This window comes from Schistosoma haematobium, chromosome 4 (assembly GCF_000699445.3).
Source record: "Schistosoma haematobium chromosome 4, whole genome shotgun sequence".
Lineage (NCBI taxonomy): Eukaryota > Metazoa > Platyhelminthes > Trematoda > Strigeidida > Schistosomatidae > Schistosoma > Schistosoma haematobium.
Window position 1 is genome coordinate 45,546,689 of NC_067199.1, and position 15,817 is coordinate 45,562,505.

Sequence of the window (15,817 nt, forward strand, 5' to 3'; positions counted from 1 at the left end):
CACTTGTAAAATAACTAAATCCCTAGGTAGCTGTTGGCTAAATAAACGTTTAAAATCAAAACTCCGTAGCCTACTAGAATTAACACTAAACGAATCTTTCTGATATAAAATTTATAATTAAATTAGGCGTCTCGGATTCTTTAACGTTACAAATTTCTGATAATTTCGAATCACCTAAAGCAACAATACCTATTTTTCCACTGACTAATCCTCATTCAACACTATAACTAGTTAAACATAATAGTTGCAGGATATCGTCATAAAGCATTGTCATGACTTGACAATCACGTAATATGATTGATAAAATTAATGAAACTATTAACAAAATCGATCAGCAAATTGACTTATAATTATCACTAGTGTTGTTTTTCTTTTATCTTCATTCACTACAGATGATTACAGTAGGTTTCTCTATCAGTTGCTCATTCAGTAAATATCTCAAAACCTTGTCAGTCTAATTGATGGTATAGCGACACAAACATGCATGCAAATAATCAGTATAAGCAGTCGAGCAAATCTCCTGCAAACTGAAAACATCAATGTCGAATTTACCCCAACACTGACTAAGGTTCAAGCCATTATCATAGACATGAGTTGGGAGTGTACTCCCCTGGTTACAACTTATGTTCTCCCTGATAATCACATGAGCATCACTCACCATTAATCATCTTGTTAAAACTTATTTAGCTAAATACATCTTGCAATACCACATCACTTCGTAATATGACACAGGCCTAACTGATTTTAATAACTTATAACCACTATATCTCAATTAAATCGTATTCCGCCTTATTATAAACTGCATACTTGCAACTAACTTGTATGCTCAATCAGCCAGCAAGTATAAATATAAATAAATAGTCTGCCACAGATCAGAACATTGAGTCTAGAGCATGTCTCTTACGAATACACTCATGTTTAACGATTTGTTCCTAGCTATCTGTCCAAAATTCATATAATCATCACTTACGTATTTAAATTTTGTTTTGATGAACATTCATGTGTATTAGTAGTATTACTAAATTCTATCACGGTCAAGTAAAAATGAGGTTGAGAAAATCTCCCCGTAACTAAATAAACCGTATCAAACTAACTGGAACACTAGTTGGAATTCTTCTCCACGGTATACTTTTGTTCCTTCAGTTAGCCTACTAATACAGATGCAATTGGAATTCAACTCATATGGACAACTTACCGGCGTAACGTTATTTGATTTCATAATTTAAACCAAAACTAATACCAATATTAACATTTCTACAATATTCATTATTTTAATATTTCTAAACACAAAATAATTACTGCCTATAAGTTAAGTTAATAACACGCATCGTTTTATTATTATTATTATTGTAATCCCACTTTTATAGTTCAAATAATCTTCAACCAAATTTTCATTTTAAGCGTGTTAATCATGAAAGCAGATATTTTAAGATTATTACATGTATTTCCCGACCAGATGCTGCCGTCTTTTTGATTTATCTTTCAGCTTATCAATACCTAGAGGATCCTTATTATCCTTGGTAACCTCCAGCGCGCGACAATCCCATACAATTTGGTATCGAACCAACATCACGTTGATTCTGGTGGGAGAGTAGTGTAGTGGCATTGGACAATAGCCACACAATCCACAAAGCTGTGAACACGAGACTACTCAGGAAATAGATATTCAATATTTAACTCGGGGAAATACCTAACAATAGAGAAGGCGCAGAGAATGAATTGAATGGACTGAGTTGATCGAGTGGCATGGCTCGGCTATGCAGGCGTGGTCCCTGCCGGATGTTATCTTATATCTCCTATTCATATTAAATATATTGTTCTTTCTCTAGCCTAACCTTGTTCTACATCATGTATTGGTAATTGATACGATACAGTGAGTTGGTGTAGTCGATGGTGTGACTTCCACGTAAGATCTTATAGATTAGGCAGTTATATCATGACAAATCTACAATTTTAGGATTAGGTCTATTATTAGAGCAGTACTAATATCATAGTAGACCATAATTCTACATTGGTGAGCCCAACTAAAGAAACGCAACCCATTATTGTTAATCCTTATTTCCACCTTAACCTTCTCAATCGGATTTTATTTTTGTAAACCCACTATTCTAATAGTCCTTTGATTAATGGTCACATATATTATCGTAATGTTATATCTATTAGTTTACATAACTTACTAGCTCATTCGATAATAAAAACTGGTCGTCTATATTAACTAATTAGCTTTGATGGTTCGTTAACAAGCTTTAATAGCATTTACATGCTTCAGCGACATAGGCTTGTTTAAGCATCAAGCTCTAGCAAACATGACCAGTAAATAACGCAAATATACATCGACTAACAATGCAGCAAGGACTAAATAGTTACCTGGATCTAATATTCAGTGTTCCTTATCTTATTACCTCATCCTGTTTTAAACTATGCACTATCCTGTAATATCTCTTCTTCCGACCACTGCCTGCCTAATTTCAAATTTTCGAGTTCCATTGCCAAACAACAAGGATGACACTTCTCTAAAAACATACGGTGAGTTTCAGCCATAAGTTTTCTGCAATCATAAGGTCATTTTAGATGGCTCGTTCAATGGTGACCGCACAATTATCTGGATTCATTCGGTTGTTCTGATCCGAGCGAGTGGCAAAAACGTCAACAGCATCAAGGACTCTGGAATTAATTGCCATACTGCATGTTTTATTCTGGATACTTTTGGATCATTACTACTCCTCACGAATGGCGTTATATATGTCGTCCACTGGATAATATAATTTTCAAAAATAATCCAGGCGAGTTCAACTATTTTACTTAATGATTTTTGTACTTAACATGTATATGCTTTCCAGTTGCTTTTGCCACATATTTGTAAGTGTCCCTAGGCTAAATGCAGTAACTTCTTATGGAATGTTTATAACGCGTTACATTCTTGCCTGAAGTTTCATAAGCAGTCTTGACTTTAAAATTACTTTTCCTGGTCATGTTCATTATTTTTAAATTTTTATATACGTCAACAACCTGCATGTTAACATGGCCCGTACATACGTTACACTATATCTTCATATATTTTGAATTTAGAAATCATCTGAATCGCCTTTAACATTTATCAATAAACCCACCATAGTCGTTGTTGCTAATCCTATTTGGGTTTATGGATTGGTTTGTCATAGTAGCAGCCTAAAATGCAATCATAGTTTAGATAATAAGATTAAAAATTTAGGTACTATCAACTGCACTTGTAAAATAACTAAATCCCTAGGTAGCTGTTGGCTAAATAAACGTTTAAAATCAAAACTCCGTAGCCTACTAGAATTAACACTAAACGAATCTTTCTGATATAAAATTTATAATTAAATTAGGCGTCTCGGATTCTTTAACGTTACAAATTTCTGATAATTTCGAATCACCTAAAGCAACAATACCTATTTTTCCACTGACTAATCCTCATTCAACACTATAACTAGTTAAACATAATAGTTCCAGGATATCGTCATAAAGCATTGTCATGACTTGACAATCACGTAATATGATTGATAAAATTAATGAAACTATTAACAAAATCGATCAGCAAATTGACTTATAATTATCACTAGTGTTGTTTTTCTTTTATCTTCATTCACTACAGATGATTACAGTAGGTTTCTCTATCAGTTGCTCATTCAGTAAATATCTCAAAACCTTGTCAGTCTAATTGATGGTTTAGCGACACAAACATGCATGCAAATAATCAGTATAAGCAGTCGAGCAAATCTCCTGCAAACTGAAAACATCAATGTCGAATTTACCCCAACACTGACTAAGGTTCAAGCCATTATCATAGACATGAGTTGGGAGTGTACTCCCCTGGTTACAACTTATGTTCTCCCTGATAATCACATGAGCATCACTCACCATTAATCATCTTGTTAAAACTTATTTAGCTAAATACATCTTGCAATACCACATCACTTCGTAATATGACACAGGCCTAACTGATTTTAATAACTTATAACCACTATATCTCAATTAAATCGTATTCCGCCTTATTATAAACTGCATACTTGCAACTAACTTGTATGCTCAATCAGCCAGCAAGTATAAATATAAATAAATAGTCTGCCACAGATCAGAACATTGAGTCTAGAGCATGTCTCTTACGAATACACTCATGTTTAACGATTTGTTCCTAGCTATCTGTCCAAAATTCATATAATCATCACTTACGTATTTAAATTTTGTTTTGATGAACATTCATGTGTATTAGTAGTATTACTAAATTCTATCACGGTCAAGTAAAAATGAGGTTGGGAAAATCTCCCCGTAACTAAATAAACCGTATCAAACTAACTGGAACACTAGTTGGAATTCTTCTCCACGGTATACTTTTGTTCCTTCAGTTAGCCTACTAATACAGATGCAATTGGAATTCAACTCATATGGACAACTTACCGGCATAACGTTATTTGATTTCATAATTTAAACCAAAACTAATACCAATATTAACATTTCTACAATATTCATTATTTTAATATTTCTAAACACAAAATAATTACTGCCTATAAGTTAAGTTAATAACACGCATCGTTTTATTATTATTATTATTGTAATCCCACTTTTATAGTTCAAATAATCTTCAACCAAATTTTCATTTTAAGCGTGTTAATCATGAAAGCAGATATTTTAAGATTATTACATGTATTTCCCGACCAGATGCTGCCGTCTTTTTGATTTATCTTTCAGCTTATCAATACCTAGAGGATCCTTATTATCCTTGGTAACCTCCAGCGCGCGACAATCCCATACAATTTGGTATCGAACCAACATCACGTTGATTCTGGTGGGAGAGTAGTGTAGTGGCATTGGACAATAGCCACACAATCCACAAAGCTGTGAACACGAGACTACTCAGAAAATAGATATTCAATATTTAACTCGGGGAAATACCTAACAATAGAGAAGGCGCAGAGAATGAATTGAATGGACTGAGTTGATCGAGTGGCATGGCTCGGCTATGCAGGCGTGGTCCCTGCCGGATGTTATCTTATATCTCCTATTCATATTAAATATATTGTTCTTTCTCTAGCCTAACCTTGTTCTACATCATGTATTGGTAATTGATACGATACAGTGAGTTGGTGTAGTCGATGGTGTTGTAGTGACTCACGTTTATCACGAGAACACGACTGGTTTAATAAAAACAATTATTATTATAACCAACTGTACCAGTGTTTGTTTTAATGTGCTTTTGTTTGACTGTGCTAATGACAGCTATTTCGTGCTTCCATTCTTATACTTACACTTCGATTGTAACTTCGCGCGAATTCGGTTACCTTCTGTAACCAAGGTTGTATCCTGGCACGATCTCGGTATCCTTTCGATGCCACGAGATCGCCAGCAAATATAACTCGACTTGGTCCATTAATTGCCTTCTGGTATTCGGCTTCTCCGGGATTTTATGGAGTCATTTGGAACGAGCTTCTTACGCCTTCTGATCTATTTGGCACGTGTTTCTTGGTAGCGGTGTTCATAGTTAATCACAACTCGACGCCACGCTACATTGGTGACCCGTATTTTGGAACACGCCTCAACTTCTGATCAAATCTTCCAAAGAAGCCAATTCGGTGAGTCTATGATTTATCTATCCACGTCTGTCGTATATTTTCATATTTTTTAATATATAATATACGCGACATGACGGATAACGATAAGAATAGTATTAATATAATAGACTCACACGTATGTGTACCGAATCCTTGTCACTTTTTATTCGCGTGATGATGAATTCCACGCTTTATTCGAGAAATGTTACCCTATTAACTATTCTCCTCGCTGACCCGGCTGCTTGGTACGGAATGCATACGCATGAGCATATCCGTCTACCACACAGCACCAAATGGTTAAGTAAACGGTTTCACTGCCAACTTAAAATGCTCTACGAGCACACGAAAATGGCAACTGGCACGAAAACTTACCGCTCGTTCTCTTAGGGATCAGAACGAGCTTAAAGGCAGATATCCAATGTTCCGCCCTTGAACTTGTATACGGCACGACATTGCGTCTGCCCGGAGAATTCTTCACACCACGGAGCAGACCTAATTTCGGTAAATCAGACAACGTCCGTCGACTGTCTGCATTTATGTGAACGCTGTCTCCGGTGTCAACTCGAATACAACATCGACAGGTCGCTCTCCCTCGAGAGTTATCTACCTGTTCACATGTTTTTGTACGAGTAGATTCGGTACGCAAACCTTGGCAACAACCTTACGAAGGCCTTTTTCACGTGATCGCTCGTCACGAAATGACCTTCAAGTTTGATCGACATGGCCGCGTCGAGATCGTCAACATTGATCGTCTCAAACCAGCACACGTCGATGACAGTGCCCTATCTGACAACCTGAGATTCAATGCTAGACCTAGCAAACCTACTAGCGGGATCCTCAAATCATCTTCAGGTCCCACGCTAGATACATCTGAGACCTCATTCTCACGTCCCAGTCAACAGCACGCGTCATCTGCACCGTCTACGGACGAGACGACAGTCTCACGTCCAGATCAGCAGACCACGCCGCCCTTGACTTCGGATGAGGTTGCAGGCTCACGCGACGCGAACGAGACTAGCGTCTCACGTTCCGGTCGCCGAGTACGGTTACCCGTACGCTTCCGCGACTAGCCGCACAGTTAAAAACGATACGGTGTAGGATTATTCCTATACTACACGCATGCTACACTCTTCTCTTTTTTGATTTTCTTTTTGTTTCCTGAGCCCACGCCTTCGACCATCTCCGTTTGGTTCCGTCGACTTCAGTCAACTTTGGCGAAAGCTGGCCTGATCACCCACGCTCTTGTCAACGTACTCAGTCGATATCTTCGTTTCGAATGTTTGGCACACGCTTGGTCTCGAACTTGGTCGTTATGGTCGCTTCTGGTTCATCGGATCAACGTGATTTCGTCCTACGTCTGCAGCGTTTCTGGTCCGGACCCCTACGAACGCCATTTTCAGATTCTGGATACAAACCACTCTGGTGTAGCATGCCAACTCAAACAACAAACACAGCACATCGCTCCTGGTACCGTTCTCCGAAAACGACCTTCGTTGGCAACTCGACGATCAACGATCGCTTTCCTGTTCGCCAATTCTTCCGTCCTACAATCGCTCGTCAGCCGATCAGTCCCACGATTCAAACCGCTATTTATCGAAAGTGTAAACCCTTTCTAGCGGGGGCTCCTGTAGTGACTCACGTTTATCACGAGAACACGACTGGTTTAATAAAAACAATCATTATTATAACCAACTGTACCAGTGTTTGTTTTAATGTGCTTTTGTTTGACTGTGCTAATGACAGCTATTTCGTGCTTCCATTCTTATACTTACACTTCGATTGTAACTTCGCGCGAATTCGGTTACCTTCTGTAACCAAGGTTGTATCCTGGCTCGATCTCGGTATCCTTTCGATGCCACGAGATCGCCAGCAAATATAACTCGACTTGGTCCATTAGTTGCCTTCTGGTATTCGGCTTCTCCGGGATTTTATGGAGTCATTTGGAACGAGCTTCTTACGCCTTCTGATCTATTTGGCACGTGTTTCTTGGTAGCGGTGTTCATAGTTAATCACAACTCGACGCCACGCTACAGTGTGACTTCCACGTAAGATCTTATAGATTAGGCAGTTATATCATGACAAATCTACAATTTTAGGATTAGGTCTATTATTAGAGCAGTACTAATATCATAGTAGACCATAATTCTACATATACTGTTCCAGCTCTGGACTAAATATGTTCTTTAAAAACAATAAACGTCATATTGCTGATGGTTACGATACGACGAGTCGTAGTAGACGATAATGTGACTTCCACATAAGATCTTGTGTATTGGTCGGTCACATCATGACAAGTCTATACTTTTAAGATTAGGTATATTATTATGGCAGTAATAGTAGATCGTAGTTCTATGGATTTACCGATATCAAGCTTACTTAGCAGACCAAGGTCAACAAGTTTTTTAATGGGTACAGTGTCTAATACGTTTGTGGGGTTTAGATGGATTGAGTGGGAGAGCATCTCAATGGTATGGATATTGCCAGAATAAACTGAAAATGCCCGATCTTTACCATAGTGACGTAGCACTACTATCTCCCTATAATACTAGAAATGTTTCTCTACTCATAGTCATTTTGTTAATTTGTGCGTAAAAGCTTTTAGTCCACAGACTACTTAACAAGTTTTTCTCTATAAAATCTTTGAGACTTGCAGAGGTTTGAAGCACAAATACTACATATTGTTATCTTGTATCATCAGTATCCGATTGCCTAAATTTCACCCACATCATTGTTTTCTTAGGAAAAGGTGTATGATCTCCTTGATTGTTGAAATTATTCACAAATAGCTTGTGGATACTTAAGTGTTGCGAAACCACTATTTTGGGCTTCATTAGAAATGCAATAATACCCAAGTCTCAATAATGACAGCAAAATATTTGACATAACAAAAAACAAGTCCAGTGTAATTGAGAAGAATATTGAGTTGACTTTAGAGAAGGGATGGGGGAAACTAAAGGAATAGAAATGAAGGAAACACAAAATACGTGATTAGTTTCGTGTCTTTGTGAACACAGAACAAGAATAAATGATTACGTAAGTACGGTGAGATGAATAACAAAAGAAAGTAAAGAATAAAAATAAATACACAAATAAGAAAATAACTTATTATTGCGGCAAGATTTGACGAAAAGATAAGTGTTTGTGCAGTAATAGCTTGAAGCGATGGTATGAAAGTCTCAAGTACTTGCAAAGAATAATCACATATCAATATGTATAAGTCATATATACGTGATGAAAATAAGATGAACCTGAGAAGTTAATTTATTTAACTGTAACATGAAATAATTTGTTTTTAGTTGTAGACTTTGAATGTTTAGAAATATAATATGTTTAGAAGAAAAAGAAAGGACGAAAACAATATCTAATGTGTCGGAGGACCAATCATAATAATAATAATAACCATAACAGTTATAAATATGAACATGAGCACAATTCAGATATTCAGATGAATAGAAGGAAAACAAATTAAAAAACGAGAGAAGTTTCAAAAGTTATAGTTCCTTTTTCAGTCAACTAGGTCGATGACGGACCTTGTTTCTATAAATCATTGTGAAACACACTGATATTCAATAGGTGACAAATGCACTTTTGAAAAGCAAAATCGTGAAGGAGACTTCTGGACCGGCTTATAATTTTGCTTCAACGGATTCTCACTGGCATTCTGTTCCCCATGGTTGAGTAGCGAATAAGAGAAAAATTCTGGCGTAAATTTGCGTAGGTTCTCGGAATCGCCAGAATATTTCCTTTATTGCGTAGGTTAGGGGATGATATAATAGAGTGCGAAGGGGTGGTTGCCGAAGAATTAGAAGTACCTTTTATAAGCCGGCAGATATAGACTAGATTTAATTTAATATGTCTGGTCAGTGGTGAGCATTTTCCCATATCAATAGGGGATTCTTATTCTATTATCTAAACTGCAGAGGGAAAAAATGGCATTTCTAACGTCCAACTTAAAATTCTGCATGATTCTGGGTAGCAATATAGAATCGTTATTTCTATGGAGTCTCATTTGGATTGTAGGTGATGGCTTGAAACACACAAAATAAGGACAGAATGATAGGTAGTTCTTGAATGCCTTACTACTCATGGTATATAACTGAGATGATTCGCTGCGTTTTATTAGAACCACTTTAAACGCGCCTTTGCATAAGCAATTATGGACGAAATAAAACTCTAAACCACTGGGTAACTATCCAACGGTGTTGATGTCTAACTTCAATCAATCCATGATCTTGCTCAACCCTTTATCCATTGTATGAGGTAGATAACTGACTCCATCCGAAACGGATTGGACTCAATTCCTCACGACTTCTCACAAAAACTACAGGAAATAAATCTTGAAGCCAGTCACTTGCCCCGTATGCGCGCTGCTGAGGGGTCTCATGCCTGGACGAAACGACCGTCCACTGCTTCCAGGTTTTCAATGGTGGTCTAGTTTATATGGACTCACGAATTCAACTATTAATGTTGACAATAAACTTTATTCCGAGTGATCATCCGTTTACTTTGGTCTCAGCAACTGCAGAGACATGTTCCTGAACCTTCGGTAAATCAACCAAGACGTCAGCGACTTGGAACAAGTTGCCGTTGATGCATTCGCCAACTAGATCATGAGATCACTGCAAAGACACCACCGATTAGAAACGACGCTAATCTTTTATGCGCCTTTTAAGGATTTCCTCCCTTGTCTTCTACTACTTTCATGGGAATTTTGTATTCTCTATGTCACTCTCGTGTCGGTTCCATGAGCAAGTGATTGTACATAACTTTTGCAATGTTATGAAACTGTATACTCTCCTACTTTTGCCCATAACTCAGTAGTGTGACATATACCTGGAAACTCTATTCGAGAGGTTATGTTAGTTAAAACCCGAAAATACCGTGAGCTCAGCGCTCATTATTTCATGATAATATAAACTATAATTCTCAAAGATCTGGGCAAGTAATCCTTAAACTCGATGGTCTAACGGTTAAGCGTTTGCGTGAGATCGAAGGTCGTGTGTTAGATCCTTAATTTCAGGGACGTAGTTGCGCACTTCTGAGTAGTCAAATACTAAGACGAAGTATCCATCCAGTGCTTTCAGGTTCTCAATTGCGGACTGATATTGATCGGTTAATGATCTCAACCAAAAGTCAACAATCTCCAGAACCCCATAGTGACAGTCCTCAATTTGCTGGAGAAATACTCCATACTGATCACATCATGTAATCGCCTTTAAATGTTAATGGTTACCTGACTTTGAAAAAATAATTTCTTATACGAACCATGGCGCCAGAATCAAAAGCTACGGAGATCCATATGAGCATAACTGTATGTATGACACTTATCACCATTAGGTCATCGTGACTATACAGTAGATATATGAGACTAGAACTGTTTTGAGAAAGAAGATAGCAACGCATTTTTCTAAAAAGAATTCTTTAATATTCAAAGTTAGTAAATTGATGTGACCCTCTGAATTCCCTCCGAAAGGCATGTTTAAGACACTTTTATAGAAATAAGAGCTCATAACTCCGCAGCGAATTACCTGGTTGAACAGTTTCAAGGGCAGTTGGAAGGCTTGTCTATGATATAATGCACCCAAATGGATTGATTCCTTACCACTTGTCCTCCATTAAACTCACCCGACAGTCGAAAAGGATAGCTGTCGCATGTCAACGGAGGTAGTTTGCGACACACATCTGATTCCAACAAGATGGCTGGTCAGTTCTGACGACAAACCATCAGTGGATCTGCTGTTCATTTATTGCAAACTAGTCATCAACGAGTACTTCCAGGCGGACACATAACAGCTTAAGTTAGATGGTTATGAGTTAGCAGATAATCTCTTGGTAACGTCAAAACGTTATGGCTCAAGTATTTATTGACTTCTGTATTTTGTGCTGGTATTATATTTCCTACTATCGCATACATGATGCTCAAAGGTCTGTAGTCTTAAGAAGTATGACATCACGCTCCAATTATTCTCTTTCACCGTCTGGACTGAAGCCTACTACAACCAATCTACAGGATTTTGGTCTACATAAAATGAGGAGTAATTGCCAAAATCAAATTAGTATTTGCCATGTACAACTCGACAAACGTTTAACGATGTGCGAATTCTCTTTGTTCATATCTACTTATTGAGGAAGCCACTGCAGCAACATTACGAAGGTTCTTGTCAAGTTATCAATCAGAAAGCTAAACATCATCGAAAAAGATTCGAAGGAGACTTTTGACAAATCGACTAAAGCCTTCATTCTTAGATAAACAACGTAGAGGAGGAAATGTCACATTAAACAAGCAAACTCAACTGCATTTTACATAGAATTAAGAGAACAACAGCACATTAACCAACGAATGAATGTTTTCAACGTCTCAGCATATCAGTAAACAGACTTAAACGCCACTTTTTACCTCGTAAGTTAATAAAAATTAAATACGAAAGAAATATTAACGAGTGAAATTCACACCCAGTTCATTCGGGTCGTCAAGAGTAATTGATTTTATTAAACGCGGTGATTATATCACTATTCACATTCAAACTGCTTGGTGAACTCCCCATTTATCTACATCGTAATTGCGCGTATATACTTTAGAACGTTTGTCATTAGTCAATGCCAGGACAGCTTTTTATCTGAATATACCTGTGGAGTAGATTGGTTTGCTATTATTATAAATACCATTCACAGTTATACGTTTTTAGGTTATGCAATTATATGCATATGTTGTAAGTGTAGAGTAACATCACACAGCATCAATGCACATCTTATGTTTCTAAATATGTGTATTTGCACAATCATTTTCGCAAATCAGCACCACGTATTTTCGTTTACGTTTTTAGGCGTGTACTCTTCTTCCCACTTTGGACACTCTGGAGGGACCTCTGAGGAGATGGTTAACATAGACTTATTTTGAAAATAATTTTTGTCCTTATCCACGTCTTTCGCAAAGTCACCTAGTTTATATAGTCATTTTTGTTGACTACAAATTATTGTCAAAATGTGACCTTGACTTTTCCGTTACCAATATGTGATTGCTGTACATGACACACTGATTAGTGATTACATCAAGACAAAAACTTATGCGAATTTCGATGGTTTTAATACAAAAATCAAGTTATATCAAAATTGATAGTGTCTCAACAGAACCACTATTACTATGTAGTCGAACGTCATGCAGGGAGAAATTAGTAAATACAACTATTAGTACCTGTGGATCAACAAAAATATCCCTAACAGAATAGGGTCAAATTTATATCCATAAGGACTTAAATAATTAATAAGGCAGTCCCAAGAGACATTTAGGAAAAGATGAACGACCAATCAACTCTGCGGCCTTGGATTCAGTCACGTAAGACCATCAAGAGTGGTACTTAAAGTGCTGGGTTTACTATAAAATTATGTTATAATTTATAAGGTCGTTTGTGGCAGTTTTGTGTGATTATGCATGAAAACCTCTATGCATACCCTACCTTTTGATTCAGCTTGTCACTCCAATCATGATTGCGAGTATACAAATGTTCATCCCTTCAGGTATATACCCCACTTACCTTTCGACTCCAAACAAGACGGTTATTATGCACCTTTATGTGGTTCTTGTATTTCTTAATTCTTTACTGAGTCTATACGATTCTCACGAACATTCAGGTTGTTTTACCTTAAATTTTGATTACAGCGGCTGATGTATTGAGTTCATTCCCTTTTATGATTGTGTTGCTTGAATCGACTGTCATTTTGCACTTTTTGATTGCGAAATGAAGTAGGTCTACAGTACTCGTAACGCCCATTTTTTTAAAATATAATCCTTGATACTTTTGTTACTGGTATTTTTATGGGTCTAAATATCAAGTTCTGAACAAACTTTACGTGATCTATCCAGAAAGAATGTAGTGGTATTCCTGTTTTAATACAAACGTGCATTACTTAAAACTAGTAGTTAAGTATTCTATGAATTTATCTACTTAATATAATCCATATTTGGCAATGTGATGTATTTTAATATCTGCAATGAACAGTAATTCACGAGGTTCACACAGTCACGTTTTCCAAAAACCTTGAATAATAAAATTCCCCAAGATAAAAGTATTACTTTGATACAAGGAAAGTAGTCCTATCAATGGTCGAGTTTTCAGTCTAATCCGCGTAAAAATGTACGCTCCTAAAGAGAAGAGAACACAATTCTGTCAATAAGAAACAGAAGCAACCGGTTAAACAATCAAACAAATGATCGTCCAGGTTCACGTTATTTGTCTTTAAATTACGTTTGGTATTTTAGGATTCTGAGGGGGACTCATGATATGGTCCTCTTAAAAAAAGGTTAACGAAAAAGGTATATTCACTTCAATGTACTTGTAACCAACATCCCATAAAAGTCACCCCTAGTATGTGACCTAATGATATTTGTCGATGTCATTAGGAACAAACAGCAGAAGTAATATATGCATGTGGTTTTTGGTTTCGATAGCATAAAGGCTTTTTCAAACCTTTTTTACAGATAATTACTGCGCTAATTGGTACGACTTGCATGTTATACATGTACCTCGGCTGCAATTAAACGCAACTCACTTTCGTAAATGTGCCCTTCAGCTTAGCAACCAATCAGAATGAGGTGAAGCTTATTACATCCGCCATCTTTGTAAGCAATGGCGGTCGGCTTTCTTCGTTCTGTGCTTCTTTCAGCTATTTCTTTTGTGTAGCTATGTAATTTAATGTCTCAGTGTGCTAAAACGCCGCAGTTAGTGTAACGTTCTATATGTTGGTGTGAAGTTTATTTCGAATCAGCGATGTTTTCTGGGTGTTTGCTAGTTCTACTCAAGTCAATTTATTTCTTCAGGCAATCTGGCTAGTCTTGTGTTATAAAATGTCGGCCGGCTTTCTTCGTTCTGTGTTTTTTCCGCTATTTCTTTTGTGCAGCTACAGAATTTGATGTTACAGTGTGCTAAAATACAGAAGTTAGTGTAATACTCTAAACGTTGGAGTAAAATTTTTTCCGATTTTGCTTTGTTTACTGAGTTTTATTTGCTGCTACTGAAGTCACTGTATTTACTCCGCTAAGCTGGCTAGTACTAACATTAGACCTTACGTTTTTAAACGACAATCGTTTATGTTTTACCTTGTTTTCTAGATATCCGAAGCCGAAGTTCGTTTTTACTTAGCTAAAATAATTGTTGCTGCCGCCTGTGACTCTAACTGTTCGCATGTTCGTTACTGTCCTTTATGATGTTATCGGCAAAATGAAAGGAAACAATCTGCGTTTTTTAATTTTCTTCAGTACAACACTATCCCACCAACGAGTCAAACTAATACACAGTGCCCAGCAGTAGGGTATATCGGTATTGATTTCGAAAGGACCCAGACTTCCGACAAGTATAGATGAGGTCACAGATGCTACCAATCTATTGCAGAGGGTTTGTTATGAAAAATATGCCATATAGCTGTAATAGAGGGGTTGTACTCATTACGCAGTGCGTTAAAGCAAGCTTAACATTGAAACGCCGGAAAGCTGCTACCAGTGTGTAGTGTATGTTTGCTGTTTTGGCCATAAAAGGGAGCCGAAGGGTCATGATCAGGGAGTAAAAAGGTAATTAACAGTTATTAAGCTCACTTTTTTATAAATCATATTTCACCACTCGCAAATTTGTGTTTTTTTACGGTATGATGTCAACTGGTTCCTAATATGTTCACCCTTACGATGAAAAGTACCTGCAAATTTTCACCTTCATATTCGAATTATTTTTAGACAATTGTCTTACAGTTTGGGTGCTTCGTACGCCTCGAGAACCTCTATTTCTACAACATTCGTAGTTCCAGTATAACTGTCTCACGCAGTAAGTTCAAATTTGACACTAGTCTTTCTAAATAAGCCTGTTAAGCTAATGTCCGTATTCTCTATCTCAGTTAATTGATGAAGACATGTACCACGTGCATCTGCAGTATACTTCCATTTTACTCTAATTCTAACTGTTATATCTTACTTTTGAATAATAAAATTGCTATATGCAGCAAATACAGACATATTTGTTTTGATGGAGGTAGGGGGGTTCATGAGATTTTCAACAGGACCGTATTAATATTCTCACTAAAGAGCTAAGCGAGTGCGTAAACCAGTTTAAGGTACCGTACGGGGTGCATTTGAGTTACTAGTGTTCCATTAGTGCGGGTAGGCCATTGCTTGCTTGTCATATGGCATTTTAATTAGAAGCTATAAGATGAGACGCAGGTACGGTTAGGATGTGTAACGCGTGTCCATCCATCAGCTGCCGTGA

At 37.1% G+C, this 15,817-nt stretch overlaps 1 protein-coding gene across 1 annotated transcript; it reads left to right on the forward strand.

Moving 5' to 3' along the window:
• The first annotated feature begins 5,265 nt into the window (after positions 1-5,265).
• MS3_00008201 (uncharacterized protein) lies at positions 5,266-7,463 on the forward strand. Its single transcript, XM_051216549.1, has one exon. The coding sequence runs from the start codon at positions 6,847-6,849 to the stop codon at positions 7,447-7,449; it is 603 nt and encodes a 200-aa protein (XP_051067146.1). The 5' UTR covers positions 5,266-6,846; the 3' UTR covers positions 7,450-7,463.
• Positions 7,464-15,817: the final 8,354 nt, after the last annotated feature.